The sequence below is a fragment of the Manis javanica genome, chromosome 1 (genome assembly GCF_040802235.1).
Source record: "Manis javanica isolate MJ-LG chromosome 1, MJ_LKY, whole genome shotgun sequence".
NCBI lineage: Eukaryota > Metazoa > Chordata > Mammalia > Pholidota > Manidae > Manis > Manis javanica.
Window position 1 is genome coordinate 12,570,608 of NC_133156.1, and position 16,988 is coordinate 12,587,595.

Genomic DNA, 16,988 nt, shown 5'->3' on the forward strand with positions numbered 1-16,988 from the left:
CACTTCCACACCTACCTCAGGTACCTCAGATTGATAATGGCCGTGTCCTGATCAGCCCAATCTCTGTCTTTCTCAAAATGGAGCTCTCTGCAGTCCTTACATTTCCATCAGAATTGGCTCCTTAAATGAAACCAATTTGCCACCCCTGCTGTATTCCAAAATTATCAGTGTGCTGTTCCCTAGCATGACAGATTCTGGAGAATAGATAGCTTCCACAAGAATGGTTATCTCTACAATGAAAACATCTTTCTTTAGGAAATATCAATAAGGTTTTTTTTTGAAGCACAACCACAGAAAACAAGAAGAAAAGCCATGAGACTATAAAACAAGGACTTGTTCTTTTTATTACAAACAGTTTTTTTCTAGGAAAAATAAAACATCAAGAGAAGGAAATCAAAGTTTCACAGAAATAAGTATACTTCAAACAAGTATTTCATTGTTTTATTTCATTGTTCAGCAAGCAATAAAGGGTATTATAAATAATTTCTGTGCATAGCATATTATATGCACTTGAGGATGTTGTCATGACATCACATACTTTTAAGTCATATTGGACCTCTGATCTCCATAGCAACAAATATAGTTTAATGGAATATATGCATCAAAATATTACCAGCAAATTTCTGTATATTCTTTTAGAAGATTGTTTGCTAGCATATAAAAAGGTCACAGACATTTACCAAAGTTACGGTTATTACTAATCATTTCATGTATTATTAGCAAATACTTGGAAATCTTGACTATAGAGCTAAAAACTGCTACCAAATTCTCCTACTGATAGATAAAACAGAAAGAAAATAAATAAACATTTTTTGGAGAATAGAATATTCTGTTCAACAAGACATTAAGCATTAAAACACAAATTATCCCTCAAATCGATTGAAACCTTCTTTAATACTGATTAGGCAACAAAAAAGAAATACTGACCAAAGTATTCATGATCCTTAGGGCCTTTCTGCCTTTTTCTTTGAGATTTCCATTAGATTGCATTCACAAAAGAAATTTAATGTTATATTTGTCTACTGAATCAGTAGATCGTGCCCTGGGGCATATGGAATACTCCCACGGAAAATAACGGGAGGAGGGAGCCGTTGTTTATAAAGAGCATTATTAAAACAATACTTAACACTATTTTCTCTTGTTTATGATCATATAGCATGCCCAAGCTGAATTTAAACTCACCTAAATTGTTGGTAATGGCTTTAGTCCCAAGACCTGCTTCAGATGGTTCAATAGGTGGTGAGTTGCCCAGAAAAGTAATTTTTAATTAGTTAACTGTAGCTTTGATCCCAAACCCCAGTACTAGGCCAGACCTTGACTTAACAAAGAAACTTTACTCCTCACCAGTGCTCAAACCCAAGTTTAGAAGCTGACCAGTCCATTAAGTCTAGAATAAAACGAACAAGAGGGAGTTTTTCCCCCTTTGCTTAGTAGCAGGCCATCCAGGGCTGCTCAGATCCGGGCTTAGCTGCTCAATGTGAAGAAAGCAAAAAAGGAGATCTTTTCTACTTCATCTAAACTAAAAAGAGGAGAGGGATGCCCATGTGTGCTTGTGCTTTTTGCCAGGTATGGAGATCATGTTTTAGGACTGAGCACCCCAGTGCTGGAAAAGCCCATCACAGGAAACCAATTTTTCAACTTGTACCTCTGGACAAGGGAGTGGCATTTGGCGTGTGGTGGAGGAGTGACGGATGGGTGATGAAAGGGCTTTAACTTTTTGTTTTTAATTAAAGTATTATCGATGGACAGTCTTATGATGGTTTCACATACACAAAACAGTGGTTCAACATTCCACCCATATTATCAAGGAAAGGGCTTCAGCTTTTAACCTTTAACTTTCATAAAGTATGCGCATTATAGTGTGAATTGTTTATAGTCAGAATGTATTCTTGTATTACTTAGGTCACTACGGGGGGGAAAAGAACCAGATTTTGCCAAGTAGCAAAGAGGAAAGGGCTTTGGGAACAGAAATAATGGGACAGCACCAACACCGTTGTGAAAAGTCTAGTCACAGACCTCTGAGAGCACGTGTGTGGCAGGAGCAGTGGGGAGTGGTGGACAGAGGCTGGAGAGAGTGGGAAGGATCTTCCACATGCTGCCCATCCCATCATTAGGACTGTAGATCTTTATCACAGGTGGTGAGGGGCCAATTAAGGTTGAGATAATATTTTAATACTAATAATACTAATAAAAAATTGGCATAGCAAAATCATTCATAGAACTTTTTGAAATGGTTCATTCATACCACTGTTACTCTCTTTGTTCTAGTCCTTACGGCACATTTAGGTAATCACAGTCTGTATGTAATTTTGTGTTTTGCTTTTTTCACCTAACTTCTTGTTATAATTTTCCCTGTTACTACGGAAGATTTTAAGCAAGGGAGTGACAAGGTCAGCATGGTGTTTTAAAAAGATAATCCTAGCAACAGTGCAGAAGATGGATTTGATTGAAAATAATCAAGATGGGTTTAAAGAGTAAGGAATGTGTTCCAAAGATGTTTAAGAAGTCCTGCCCTGAGGAACCAGGAGAAGAGAGTGCCAGCACGAGCGTGACCCTTCCTTCCTGAGCCCACGGTGTGAGCTAAGAGCAGTCCTTTCCCCTCAGCCAGACCGACGTGCTCCTTGACTGCTCTGGCGAAGGCCTCCTCTGCCTCCCGTCATTGTACACGAGTCTGGCTTTGGTTTGAAGTAGGCTGAGCTCTAAGGGTCTCTGCAGAGGCTGACTCAGTGGTGACGGATTCCCACAGGGCGTGAAAGCCGGTTTATTTGTGCTGGGCAGCCCTTGCCTGTAGCTCACAGGGAGCTTCTCAGTGGTGCTTAGCCCTTGACCCCAGAGGTCAGGAGTGTGAGGTGGTAGAGGTTCTGGAACTTTTTCTTAAATACAACAGTATTATTATTACAATAATACACATTAATTTTAAAACTTGCTGTGTAAAATTACTTGCAGAGTAATAAATTAGGAAGGGAGATGGAGTAGATTCTCCTGCTTCTTCAGTCTCGTCGATTATGCTTAACACAAGTCATTTAATCTCTCTGATGCCTCGTTTCCTCACCTTAAAAAATGTAGGGATTTTTAACCTCTGAAATGCATGTGCTACCATTCCAGCAATATCTTTTCTTTCTGCCTGGGGATAAAGAAGTAACTTTGATCTGTAGTCGTTGACAGAACAATATACTCCAAGTTACTTCTTGTCAGTAATTGCATACCGGCCTTTGCTCGATAAGGTGAGGGAAGCCTGCGACCTGACTGCCACTGTAAACAGCCTTCATTGAAATCTTTGATTTTAAGGTTCTTTGATCAGTATTTACAAGGCGTTCTAATCTAGTTTCACTTTTACTTAGCAGGGTGGTAAGATTTCAGGTCAGGTAGGTCACATGACAGCAGGACACTTGGGGGCTGCTGCCTTCGTGCCCTCTCCCCCCCTGCCTCGCCCCCCCCTGCCTCTTCCTCCTCCCTGTCTTCTTCCTTCTTGAAGAGGGGGCGGCCCTTATCTGTTGGTATAGTGAATGTCACTGTAACAGATTTTGGGTGACAGTTAATCCTTTGTATTTTTATTGACTTTAAAGCTGTTTGAAATACTACTTTAATAAAATCTCACTTTAAATTTTAGCTTCCTTTTTTGTTTAAAAATAAAAACCTCAAAACTGTTCAGGTCAGGAAAATGCCTGTAATTTTGCTTAACTCATTTAGGAAAGATTTTATTGACTTCTCTATATAATTTTTTTGTTTAAACAGATGCATATTTACCATTTCCAAGTAAAGGACTAGGTGGCTCCTTCCTTATAATTAATGTGTTACTTAGTATTCAATCATCTTTGAAGATTCATTTTCCATTAAAGTGGCAGGATATTTTATATTATTGAAAGAATTAAAAGGACCCACATTTTAACTTTCTGTTAGATGCCCCACAGTAGTGAGAACAGACTGATAAAAGAGCTAAGAAAAAACTTAGCTCTACAGGGAGAAAAGCACTGCCATGTTTGGACCTTCATTAATTTGCATATTGCTTTGCATATATACACATAAAGTTTCTTTGGTGACTTCCTATGTTTGATTTTAATTTTTTGAGTAAATGAGGTTTTTTTTAAAAGTGAATTTATGTTATATTGGCATATTGTCTATTTAAAAGAAACCACTGCTGTCTACTGAAAAAAAACACTATTTTGTTTCCACAGAAACCTGCTAATATTTTAGTTATGGGTGAAGGTCCTGAGCGAGGAAGAGTAAAAATTGGTATGTTATATCTTTGATAAGTCACAGTGTAGTAGCACTCTGTTAAGACTTTCATAGGCAGCTATATCAGTTCTAATTTTTGCTGTAATAATATGCATATATTCACATAGTTCCATATGATCAAAGCCATTTCTAAAGAGTATACATTAAAAGTGTTTCACACTCTTGAAAGGTGTCAGACAATCCTTAGAGACTGAAGTGTTTTAATTATAAAATAAGCTGTGCAAGTTTCTTAGAAACCTTTACCTTCATTAAAAACAGCCTGTAGAGGTGAGTAGCTTCTATCCATGTTGGAAGCCAGCCTCACCTTTAGTCACACGGGCATACAGCATACTAGTAATAATCCATCAGTTCTGTTCATCTGAGCTAGATTAGATCAGAGCAGATGCCTAGATCAGGGATCACAAAGGAGGGAGACCACTAAGACCAGATAGGTACAGAGCCTTGAGCTCTAACAAGCCTGTCTTACAGGAGGCCTTTGCCTGATGCCTAAAACACGAATGAGCATTCTGTACCTTGGCATGTTTTCTAATAGCAGCTCTGTTTTCTTATAGATCAGAGCAAAATTTATCCATTTATCATCTGATAACCTCCAAGGATAGAACTAAATTTATTTATTCTAACTGGTTATTTTTTTCTTTGTCATTTCCAAGTTGTGTTTGTCACATTTATTTAGTTTGTTTTGTGTGTGGGTAGAAGAAATGTTACGACTAAACTACATTAATTTAAAGGCAGCAGGATTGTGGGAGTATATAACACAGTAAATAGTGATTTCTGGTTGCAAGATTTAATACAAATTAGAGTTCATCAGCGATCTGTACTATTTCGTGAACAAAGAAGAAACCTAGATGTTCCTAACCCTTCTTCCCTATAAATTCCCCAAATCTCACTTTTGCTTCTAATTAGACTTTTGAAATACTCTTTTATGATATGAACTTTGCAAATTTTTTAGTAGAACATTGGCTGTACCTTAGAGTACCCCCAGCCATCAACTTCCTCTGAAAACCAGGCCCTGCCAGTACTTACCTCAGTGTCATCAAATGCCTAAGTCCTTAGATACACTTTTAAAGGATTTTGTCCAATTCAATTTGGTGGCATCAAATTCAAATGAAAGTTCAAAGCATGCAAAATATAAAAGACCCAGCCAAGCATTGGTTGTAGATGTTTTTTTTACTATAAGATTTAGGGAAAATCTATATGTTAAAATAATCTAGTTTAGAATTATACCTCTATGTAATCTGTATGATGGTTTAGGGGATGCCAACAGCTTAAAGCATTCACATTTAAGAAGAAATATTAATCCTTCTGTAAAACAGTATTTAGTAGTCTGACTCATGGTTTTAATTCTTTGCCAAATTTCTGTGTTGCTTTTTTTAACCTTCTTAATTAAGCAGATTATACTAGGGTCACTTCATTAAAAATGTGTAGTGGGAGAGCAGAACTAAACAAATGGTGAATCAATCTTGAAATTTCTGAATAGGTGGTAGGAATAGTAATTGTTCATTCAACATGTTTTTGGCAAAAGCTGTGTGTAATGACACTATAGTTGATACCGAAAGGGACAGAGAGATGGAAAAGCATAGTTTTGCCTTTAAGAAGATTACAATTTAGTGGGATCAACAATTGTGCCTGAATAACTGCACTATATATTACACTGTGTTAAATGCCGTGACTGTATCTTACTGTGGCTTCAGCTCTGAGACAGGAACTTGTGACATTTGTCAAATCACTTGATTTCTTCTAACCTCAGTTTCCTCATTTGAAAAAGGAGGTGATTTAATTATATGGCCTTTAAAGATTTTTCCAGCTCAAAAAAAAGATACAATGACTCTTTAAAATTAAGTTAGTAAATTCAACCCAAATAAGTGGGGGGAAATACTGGTGTTAGCATGCTGTATAGTCAGCTTCTGATTATGCCCATGAACAGGCTTACTCATGCAAATAATGGAAAGCCTTCCTCTGACTAATCTAGTTCCCTGTGCTTGTGACCAATACAAAGAATGAAAATGCAGTTTAACAACACTGTCGCCAGTGGTGGTGACAGATGGAAAGAAGTCTGCCCAGAGGAGGTGGGTCACCCTTCACCTCTGGGAGCAGAGCCTGTCTGTAACCCTGTTTGATGAGTGAGCATCTCAACTGTGTTTTATGTTTAGACTTCTGAAAGGGGTGAGATGTTTTATTGTTTTTTTCCCCCTTGAATTGAGCACATTTTTCATATCTTCTTAAATTAACAATGGTAAAATTGGAATAATCAATTAAATGAATTAAAAACCTGTTTATTTAGCATTATTACATTTTTTTCTCTTCACAGCTGATATGGGCTTTGCCCGATTATTTAATTCACCTTTGAAGCCTTTAGCAGATTTGGATCCAGTAGTTGTAACATTCTGGTACCGAGCCCCAGAATTACTTCTTGGAGCGAGACATTATACCAAAGCTATTGGTGAGTAGAACTAATTAAAATTCCAAGGCATTTTACAAGTGACTTTGCACAGATTTCTCTATATTTTTAAATCAATTCAAATACTGAAAATTTTAAAACTAAGAGCAAAAGCTAGCCTAAAATTCCACTGCCAAGAAATATCATCATTAGTATTAGGGATGTATCTCTCCCTGATAGAGAAACTGATATTTTTTAAGAATTGTAATATATGGGATCATACTATGCATTCTAAGTAAAAAGTATTTTAAATTTACTTGGAAAAGAAAAACATAGTAATATATTTCTAAATCACTGAACTTTAGACAAGTGTTTCTTTCACCAAAACATATAATAGATTCTAAAAGATCCTCTTAAAGTTAAGGAAAAAAGGTTATGAAAAAGAGTGTAGAACATTTTAATTCACTTTTCAATTTTTGATAGTATTGATTACCTATCATATAGAATCAGGAAATCAGCGCTCTTATACTTCTTCCCCCACCTCTCAGTTTATAAGCCATATTAGTATTATCACTTTTACCATCATTACTACTATGACTTTGTCAATATTTACATTTATTTTCAGTTTGTAAACCATATTTTCACAGTTGTTTGTACCTAGATTATATATATTATAATGGATTCGGTGCTTAGCTACCATAGTCCTTTTACCACTTTTCCATTACAGACATCTTTATTCTGCTTCATTTTATTTGATTGAGTTTTATCAAGTAGCTTTTTCTTATATTAGTTTGCCTTTCTTTTTTCCTTAATTGCGTGTCTGTACTGCTTACTTACCTCGTTCTGTGTTCTCCAGGATGGTCCAGAACCCACTTTTCTTTTGTTGGATGACTCTGTCCTGAAGTCTTCTGTGCGTTGCTCTGCTCTGGATTGGTTTTCACCCTGGCTTTTCCTTTATTTTAATTCCTCCGGGTTGGGTCTGTTTCTGGATTTTATTATTTTGTTCCTTATTTTGCAACAGCATACTCTCAAGCAGCTTCCTTCCTCCTTCCTTTCCTTCATTCCATCTTGGAGGCATATTTCCTAGTTCTTGTATTTCTGAAAAAATTCTTTATTATACTTGACAGTTTGTCAGGTTTTAAAATTCTAGGTACAGAATAATTTTCCCTCAGAATGTGATGAAGTGCCTCCATTGTCTGTTAGCATCAGTGTTACTCGTGAAAAGTCTCCTGTCCCTCTTACACTGGTGGATTATCTGGCGCTGTTTCTTTCTGAAAATAAATAGCATTTCGCATCCTTAGATTTAACTGTGATGTGCTGGCCACTCGGTAGGTACAGTCCATCTGAAGGTCACGTCCCCTATCCTGTATCTGTGAAAAACTCTCTTGTACTAGTCTTTTGATTTCCTCCCATCTGTTTTCTTTTGTTCTCTTTCCTAAACTGAGGGGAAGCAGAAGTATGGATCCTTTATACCACTTTTCTTCTCATGTTTTTCTCCCTTTATGTCTTTTTTATTTCCAAGAATCTGATTGTTCTCTGATTATTTATTTTTCATAACATCTTATATTGTTTTATGGGAAGAAAAGCATCTCAGATATTTGTGAGGACAGCGATAAGGGTGCTTAAAAATTGTTCATAATTGGCTGTACTCCTGGAACAACTTTCTTTTCTTTTTTTTATTTTTATTTTTTATTACTATTATATTTTGTTGAAGTCTAGTTGATATACAATATTATATTGGTTTTAAGTGTACAACATAATGACTCAGTAGTTAACTACATTTTTAAATGCTCACCCCAACTAGTGTACTTACTATTTGTCAATATAGGGTGGTGTTCCAGAGCTATTGACTATATTCTCTCTCTGCTTCCATTATCGTGACTAATTTATATTATGGTTGAAATTTTGTGCCTCTTTATCCCCTTCACCTATTTCACCCACCCACACTCCCCGCTCCTCCATGTGTTTTCGTTGTAGATACTCTTTTTATTTATATGTCTTAGTCTCTCCTGTCCATGTGGCAAGTGTTCATCAACTCGCTTGTGATCCTTAATCGTCTCTGTATTTAAGAATCAGGTTACAAAAAGCTGCTTGAGAACTTCGTGTGCATAGATCACAGGACTCATAGATTGGCAGATTTAACTTTGGGGTGATCCAGCAGAGAGCTGTCATTAACTGGGGGAACTTGTAAACACTCAGTTGCTCTGAGGCCATTCCAATTATTTAAGGGAAGAATCCTCCAACTTTGGCCCAAGCTCTGTCTGTATACCTACTAGCCTAGGGCAGTGGAGGAAGGTGGGAGGAAGAGGACCAACCGTTCAAAACACAAACTGTAGCTGGTATTCCCAAGTAGAGAATCTTCCCAGATTGTGCAGGACACGTGTGCTCCCTACTCAGCAATAATGCTGTGGTCTGCAGCCTCGTCTTTGCCATTTCACCTGCTTTCTGTCTTCCAGAAAGGCTCTTACACATCTCTGCCTACATGAGGTCTTCACATGCCAGTCTCTTCACTCAGGTCTTAAGTCAAAATATTACCTCTTTAGCAAGAACTTCCATGATCACGTAGTCAAATTATCTGTCCTCCCTCCCATCACATTCCCATCTAACTGTCTCGGTAGCATTGAATAGTATCTAAAATCCACTAAAATGGGTAGTTCTCTCCTAGCTGTTCACCACTGTAGGCCAGTGCCTATGTGGTACATAGTGAGAACTTAGTCTTCTGCTGAATAAATGAATCTTGTCCATTATAATCTTCTCCTGCTTTTTTACTGCTATGGATTTATACCTTTATTACTTTGTTGCCTTTCAGTATGTACTCAAAAAGGGAAAAGGTGAAATACTTTGTGATCATTCCCCCATATTAATCTTGAATCCAACATGTCTTTTTCAAAAAATCTTTATGTTCACTAATCTTCATACCTGCTTTCAGATCACATTTTATTTTACAGAAACATAAAGGTAGATAAGTTAGTTAGATATGCGACTTCTCTGTACTATCTTTATGGATTTTCTGTAACTCTAAAATTATTCAAACGTAAAATATTTTAAAATGCGATTACAAGGCAAAGTTAAAATTTTTGAAGCTAGTTCTGATTTTGAATACACATTATTACCTGGCACACATTTGGTTATCTTTTTTTACAATTGTGTTCTAAATACTTAGCATGTAACTAATATGATACATAGCTGTGTTTTTCGAGTAGAAAATGAATATTTAAAAGCACTGGTACTTTTGGTAAAACATATTAACAGACTATACAAATAAGGAAGTGATTACTTAATCTTAGCTGTTGTTACTTGAAAATGTGAAACTTTAAATTGATTTAAATGAAGGAAAAATATACTATTACAGACTTGTGACTGGCTCCCTAGTTAATTTTTTCCTTTTTCTTAAAAAATTATTTTTATTGTGAATATTAAGATTTGTACAACCTGTGACTCACGAGCACATTCTACAGTCCAGTGGTTTTAATGTAGGGCTTTTAAGTCACAAAGTTAAATTGCCAGTGGCTAGGTAGATTCCCTTGTTTGAATGGCTTTATAATTTGGGAAAGAGAAGGCCTTTCTGCATATTTTTTCTGTCTTCCTTCTTATCAATATCAAAATTTATTGGGTAACTATTAGATAAACTTCTTAAAAATTAGGAGAAACCAAAATGAATGCCAATTATGTAGTTTACCTTTAAGAGATTTCCAATTCATTTGAGAACACAGTATGAATATATGCATAAAATAATTTTGTCATCTTTGAACAATGGAAGTAACAAAGACTGGCAGTCTACCTTGTAGCCTTAGGTCTGTCACCCTGGTGTGTGTGTGTGTGTGTGTGTGTGTGTGTGTGTGTGTGTGTGGGCAAGGCATTTAGTTCTTTACCCTCATTTTCTGAAATCATCTCTTAGATCCCCTTCAGCTCTCAAAGTTCTATGACATTAGATAAAAACAGCTGCTTTCTGAAGTAGGAAGATCACAGAGGTACCTACCTGAGTGCAAATGATAGAATCCCAGTCCATTGCCAGCTTCTCTGCAGTGGTGGTCCCCACTCCGTGTACATCTGGCTTGGCCAAGAGCAATCTTGGAGAACTTCTCTTCTATTAGAACATTGGTTCAAGAAGGTTATAACATAGGTATCTTACAAATTGCTTTTTTTTTTTGTCTGAGAGAGAGAAATGATACATAAGCCATTTTAATACAAACTTTTAAAAATAGAATAAAGGAATAAGAAATGAAACTTTGATTGTAGTCTCTCCCATTTGGACCATTCCTCCCATCATCTGTGTCAGTACACTTAACAGCCCAGTAAAGTGCTCAGCAAATTTCCCACACGGCAGTTAGAGCTACTTACCAAGAACTTCTCAGTATTTTGACATCCCCCTCAGATAGTTGTAATGTGAGTGGCTGATGGAAGAACCTTTGTAGTTGAATTTACATATTATTAGCTAACTATGTTCATATGTTCCTTTTAAGAGCATTATTATAAGGATTAAATGTGCTAGTGGAGTTTAGTGGATTTTGTTAACTGAAGTAAGAATCAGCAAAAGAGCATAGGGAAAATCTGAACACATCCAGTTAACATGTTCCCACCCTCTATTAAAAACAGATTTTAGTGCTTCAGTCACTTTTTCAGTTGTGCGGAACTGCAAGGTAAATCACTAAACCAAAAAGAGGAAATAATAGGATAGTAAGTATTGTCTTCCCAGGGACAAAGTTTCATTCGGTGTTGAGGGTTTTGGGTTTTTGTTTGCTTGACTTTGTGGAGAAGGCTGAAAGAGGGGTATCAATCTTTAATTAATTAGTAGTCACTAAAGCCATCTGAAAAAGTTTTACTAAAGTACGGACACTTAAACGTAGATGTTTATACTCAAGTAATTGAAGTCTACTGATGTGACATTCTGTCAAATGGGAAATACACAATAAAAGGGAGAGTAAGAATTTGCTGGTTTATTTGGATAGAAACTTCTTATTAACAGACCTATTTATTAATACATTATTTAACAAATTCCCCTCCCCTCAGTCCCCCTTTTGGGTCTATGGAGTATGACAATTGCTCTCTGCTTTGCCTGGTAAGCTCAATAGCTACCAAAGATTATCAGAGATTTTGAGAAGTAGATGGGATTTATATGATGCTAATTTAGGAAGTCTTTCTAAAAGGAGTTAGGCAGGTAGTTCAGCAGGAAAGGATTTTATGTGAACTTGGCACAATCTGGAAAAAATAGGCAAGATAGGAAGGAGATACTATTTACAAAGATTTAGAAATTTGTTTGAAATAGTAGCCAGATCAGCAAATTCAAGATTAACATCTGGATCAGGATTTTGAAGAAAGGAAAGGAAGAAAGGATGGTAAATTGATAAAAGGTAAAAAATAATAGAAAAGATGTAAGGGAAGATGTTGCTAGAGTAAGGTTAAAGAAAGTTCAATAAACTTATTTTTTCCTAACTTTTTATTTTAAAAGCAATATAGCTTAAAGATAGCTAAATTGCTTACTTACCTCTCATCTGCCATTACATATTTGATTTACTTCTTTAGAATTTTTATAGCTAACCAGATAAGTTATTACAGGGTTTCTTGGGCGCCATGAGTTGTGTTAAACATACAAACTGACCCACAGCTCTTTTTGTGAACCTGCTGAGCTTGCCTATTTCCCTTTGATTAAGACCAGCAAAGGTCAAGTTTATATGGGGGTACCTGTGTAAAAAGAGTAATCACAAAACAATTTTCCCATTTACTTTCTGATGCTAAAGACAAAGTAACTTGCCTTATATTTGTTGATGAGACTTTGCCATATGGTGGTGTTGGCTAGACTTGTTCTTTGGTGTGGAGAAAACTGATATGCAAACACAGCATCATTTTTAGATCACTTGCAGTCAGCCTGTATAATCTTTAAGTAAACAGATGATAAATTTGTTACTCTGGAGTGTTAATATGCATTTTACATTAAATGAAATACCTAAATTTTAGTTTTAGAGGTCGAGAATTCTGTTATGTGTAAACATTTTTTTTCCCTCATTTTCAACTTAAGTGACAATTATTAACATACCTGAATAATCGGTTTTAATAAAATAGTGATTTTTATCTGTCCCTCTGTAGTTTATATTTACTACGGGTATCGGTTAGATCTGTCAAAAACCACTTATTATCTGTTGTGTGTACGCCACTGTACTTAGCGCGGAAAGGTTAACCTTGTTAGCTTAGGGATTTGTTCAGAGAAGAAATAAAATACTTTCAGCTTTAAATTCTAAATTGGCATATAGGTCTTTCCTCTTCTAATAATAGTTGTGTTGATTAAAAATTTAATATGAATGAAAGTTCTGTATCTTACAGTGAATGAAGTGAATTTGTTGTACACAGAAGAATCCATTTGCCTGGCTTCTATAATAATTCCTATAAATCTGTAGCATTTATGTCTATTTTAAGATAGTATTTTTCCCCTTGTTTTCTTATCCTTATTAAATACTTAAAATTGCAAAATCTGATACTGTTGTTATGGGATAAAGAAACACTTTGAACAAAATCTTCCAAGTAGAAATGCTTTGTTTCAATAGAATATTTGAGGTCAGGCACTGTCTTTTTCTTGTTGGAGTAGCACCTTGCTAAGTAGTGCAAATGTGAGAAGATAATTATTAAACTTTACAAATTAGCAAGCACATCAACTAGATAAACAAATTATTTTTTACTTCAAAAAATTGTGCTGATTGTTTTTGGCAAGTATACCCAGTTTCAAAGACTGGGTTTTCTCTTTGTTTATTTTTGTTTGGTTTTGTTTGTGGTTCCCATGCTCCATATGCAGCTTTGTATGTATTTTGTAGGTTAAGGTAATGTTTGAGGCATGTAAAGCTTGCCAAGAATTTAGCTAACAAATTTAATTTAAACCTGGAATCAAGTCACTGGGTGGAATGGAGGTATAACAGGGAATGAAAAATTGGGAGGGGTGGTGTGGGACTATATATTGCCAAACAATATTCCATGATAATTGTAATTGCATAGGAATTAATGTGACCTAGGAGGAAAAGAAAAGAAAGAAAAAACACTCCCTGCCAAGATAAAAATGCATTTTCTTTTGGAAAGAACCGTTTTATTTTCCTCCTTTTTCTTTTTTCCTTTCCTTTTTTTTTTTTTTTGTTTTCTTTTTTTCTTTTTTCTTTTTGTTTTAAAGATATTTGGGCTATAGGGTGTATATTTGCAGAACTACTAACGTCAGAACCAATATTTCACTGTCGACAAGAGGACATCAAAACTAGTAACCCTTATCACCATGACCAGCTGGACAGAATATTCAATGTAATGGGATTTCCTGCAGGTACACATTATGTTTTTGTTTTTGTTTTTAAATCATTGCTGTTTGAACTTAGATATCTTCATTGGAAAGCTGTATATTTTTAGTGGAAGAAAGCTGCTCTTACTCAACTCTTTCTATTTATGACTTGCATATGTCAAAGATACATGGAAATAGCAAAATTTCTTGAGTTCACATATTAGCATAAAAATATTAATGGGCTTCCTGAATTTGAGAAGTATATTTTTCTTTCATTTTTTTTTAATTTTTTGTTTTGTTGTTTAATAGTTGACATGATAAAATAGTTGCAATATCTTGCAATAATTGTATTAAAAGAGTGCCTTTAGTTCTTACCAGTGGGAACTATAAATAAAAGCCAATAGTATGTATTTTTGTCTGGCAGCACATATAATAATGCCATTTCTTGCAATTTGAATACAAAATTTGGACATTATTTCTGTTCAGGTCATTGTACAGGATCATATTATGTTGAATAATGCATGTTTTGCTCTATAACCCTTGTCAATAAGAACCTTCTTTTAGGTGTTCTGTTAGAACAGTCAGGATGTGGGTGAAAGTCCGGCATTCCACAGTGACCTTGCCTGCATTGATCTGCAGCAGGGAAGAACTTGTTAAGATCCCTCATTACAGACATTAGATTTCTCCAGCTCTATCGCAGCCAGTCATTATAGCACAGAATGGTAGTTCATCAGTGAGCCCTAAGCTCTGCCCAGAGGTCTAAAATAATAAAAATTGGTTTAAAACACCTATATAATTTTGGCTACTCAAGTACTTATTAGAAGTTGTTTCCTATTAGGCCTTTTTCTCAGGTCAGTATAACTCAAGAGTAACACAGAAATATCTGGGAATTGTAGTTCCTTATTGCCTTGTAAGGGTTTTCATTATCAGTAAATGCAGAATAACTGCATAGATACTACCTTTCTCCTAAATTGGCCAACAGTCTGTGAAGACTGCTCTGTTGTAACGATAATTTCAATTCATCAGCTGCTTGTCTGTAGCATTACTTGTGTAATGCAATAACAAGGGTGAAGAATAAAGGACAGACACGTAGTTTTTTATAGCAAGTGTGTAAATATTGATTGAGTACCTGTCACATATTAGGCACTGTGTTAAGTATAAAATCTTGTTGACATAACAGACATGATGCGTGCCCTCTTGGAGTTTACACCGTACTGCTGTTTAAAGAGGTATGGTTTGAGTAGATGGAGAAGAATGGCCCTTCCTTCCCAGTTCTGAATGTGTCCATCTTTTCTAAGCCCCCAGAGAGAGGAACATGGCTTACAGGGGGATGGAAGTAGGGATGGCCTCTGTAGGAGGTGGTGGTTCATGTGCAGTTCAGCACTTATGGTAGGCTCAGCTTAGGAAGTACTTGGAAAGCAGAATTTATGCTAAATTACATTTGATACGCTAATGAGAATCCATGGTAAGTTCTTGAGAATGAGTGACATGGCCTATGTTGTATTTTAGAAAGATTAGTATAGCAGTGGTAAAAATCAATTAGGGAGAGATAACTGAAGTCAGGAAGCCAGCTGCTTGTCTGGAGCAGTTCTCCAGGTGTACATAGATGGGTGGAAAAAAAGGACAAATACTTAATTTTTTATAGGAAGTGTATAATTGAGGGAAAAGCCAAAGATCATCTCAAGATTTCTAGCTTGAGAAATTGGAGCAAGGAAACAGTTGAGAGAAAATTCCAGTTAGGAGTTTAAAGTATTAAGTTTACTTAGCAGTGTGTGACATCTATGGAGGCTAGGTAGCAAATATTTTTGTAAGTATGTTGAAAGAAAATCAAACCCCTAAAGGCCATTTAGAAGCTAATGATGCTGTTAAGCTCCCTGTTAGTGCTGTAGCCCTAGTAAGACTCTGAGTAAAAGTCCACAGAGAGGGATGGAGAAAACAAGCTATCTAGCATTGTATTGTTTGAACAACTCGAGTGCCAGCAAAACTAAATAAAACATTTGCTAACTAACATGTCTAGTAGCTGGGGTTATTTTGTTAATTGTATTGAACATTAGCAGAAGTACCAGCCGACTTATTACTATACTAGCTATATCCTACTCTATTTTAAAAATTATTACTGCTTATATGGATTGCTGGTGTAAAAATGTATTTAACAAGGTGAAAGTAGAGAGGGCCATAGAAAAAGAAATGTGTCTTAAAGCTACTGAGGGGGAGGATAGTACATTTATCATTGAAGAGATTGGTTGCTGATTTAACTAAGAAATTTTGTGGAAAAGGGAGAAACGTGGTTTTACAAATAGCAATAGAATTATTTGATAACAGATATTTATTTATAACTTATTCCCCTCTAGTTACAGAAATTGAGGTAACTTACTGTGAAACAGAAAGTAGGCATTAAAAAGATAAAGTTGAAAAAATAAAGATCTAATGCTTTACAAGGTGGGGGAGTTGTATTTTACAGGTCAAGATAAGGTGTCTATTGACCATTTATATGGCATCTGTGCTTTCATGGAGGTTAGACGTGTAGGTAATGAAAACTGAGATAACCTTTATTAAAAGTCTTGAGAATAGGAATCTAGACAACATAAAATTTTATCAATGTATTTCACAGATAAAGATTGGGAAGATATAAAAAAGATGCCTGAGCACTCAACATTAATGAAAGATTTCAGAAGAAATACGTAAGTTGGAAAGAAATCAGACCTTTTGTTTGCTCTTCCAGAAAACTCAGGGTGAGGTTGGCTATTCAACATGAGTATTCTAATAGTTTACTTATTTACTCTAATAAACATTTTACATGATGACAGTCTTCATTTCCTAAGATGTTTAAATGATGATATACAGAAGATGAATATCTAATATCAGTGCTGATTTGGATATGAGAAAAAAATCAACTCCTTTCTTTCCCTCTTTATTACTTCCTGGCAGCTGAGCATCTGTGGAAAGCTTAAAAGCTGAGCAGTAAGAGCTGAAATAAACAAGCCTTGCTGGTAGCCACAGGCCTACCCACCAAGGCCATGTAGTTAACTTCAAGCAGCTTTTGGTAGAGAAGAAGGACTATTTCATTTATTTACAATGCATGATCAGGGGACTGGAAAGGGCAGTTCATAGACCTGTAATAATTTT

At 35.8% G+C, this 16,988-nt stretch overlaps 1 protein-coding gene across 5 annotated transcripts in view; it reads left to right on the top strand.

Moving 5' to 3' along the window:
• CDK8 (cyclin dependent kinase 8) overlaps window positions 1-16,988 on the top strand; it is a 116,791-nt gene that overhangs the window by 92,006 nt on the left and 7,797 nt on the right. For 4 of the 5 annotated variants that reach the window (XM_073228430.1, XM_073228427.1, XM_073228423.1 and 1 more), the window contains 4 exons: window positions 4,176-4,233; window positions 6,545-6,676; window positions 13,764-13,907; window positions 16,474-16,543. In XM_073228430.1, coding sequence (XP_073084531.1) covers window positions 4,176-4,233; window positions 6,545-6,676; window positions 13,764-13,907; window positions 16,474-16,543 — 404 coding nt within the window. The remainder of the gene's footprint in view (window positions 1-4,175; window positions 4,234-6,544; window positions 6,677-13,763; window positions 13,908-16,473; window positions 16,544-16,988) is intronic. The other variant, XM_073228442.1, reaches the window with a different exon arrangement.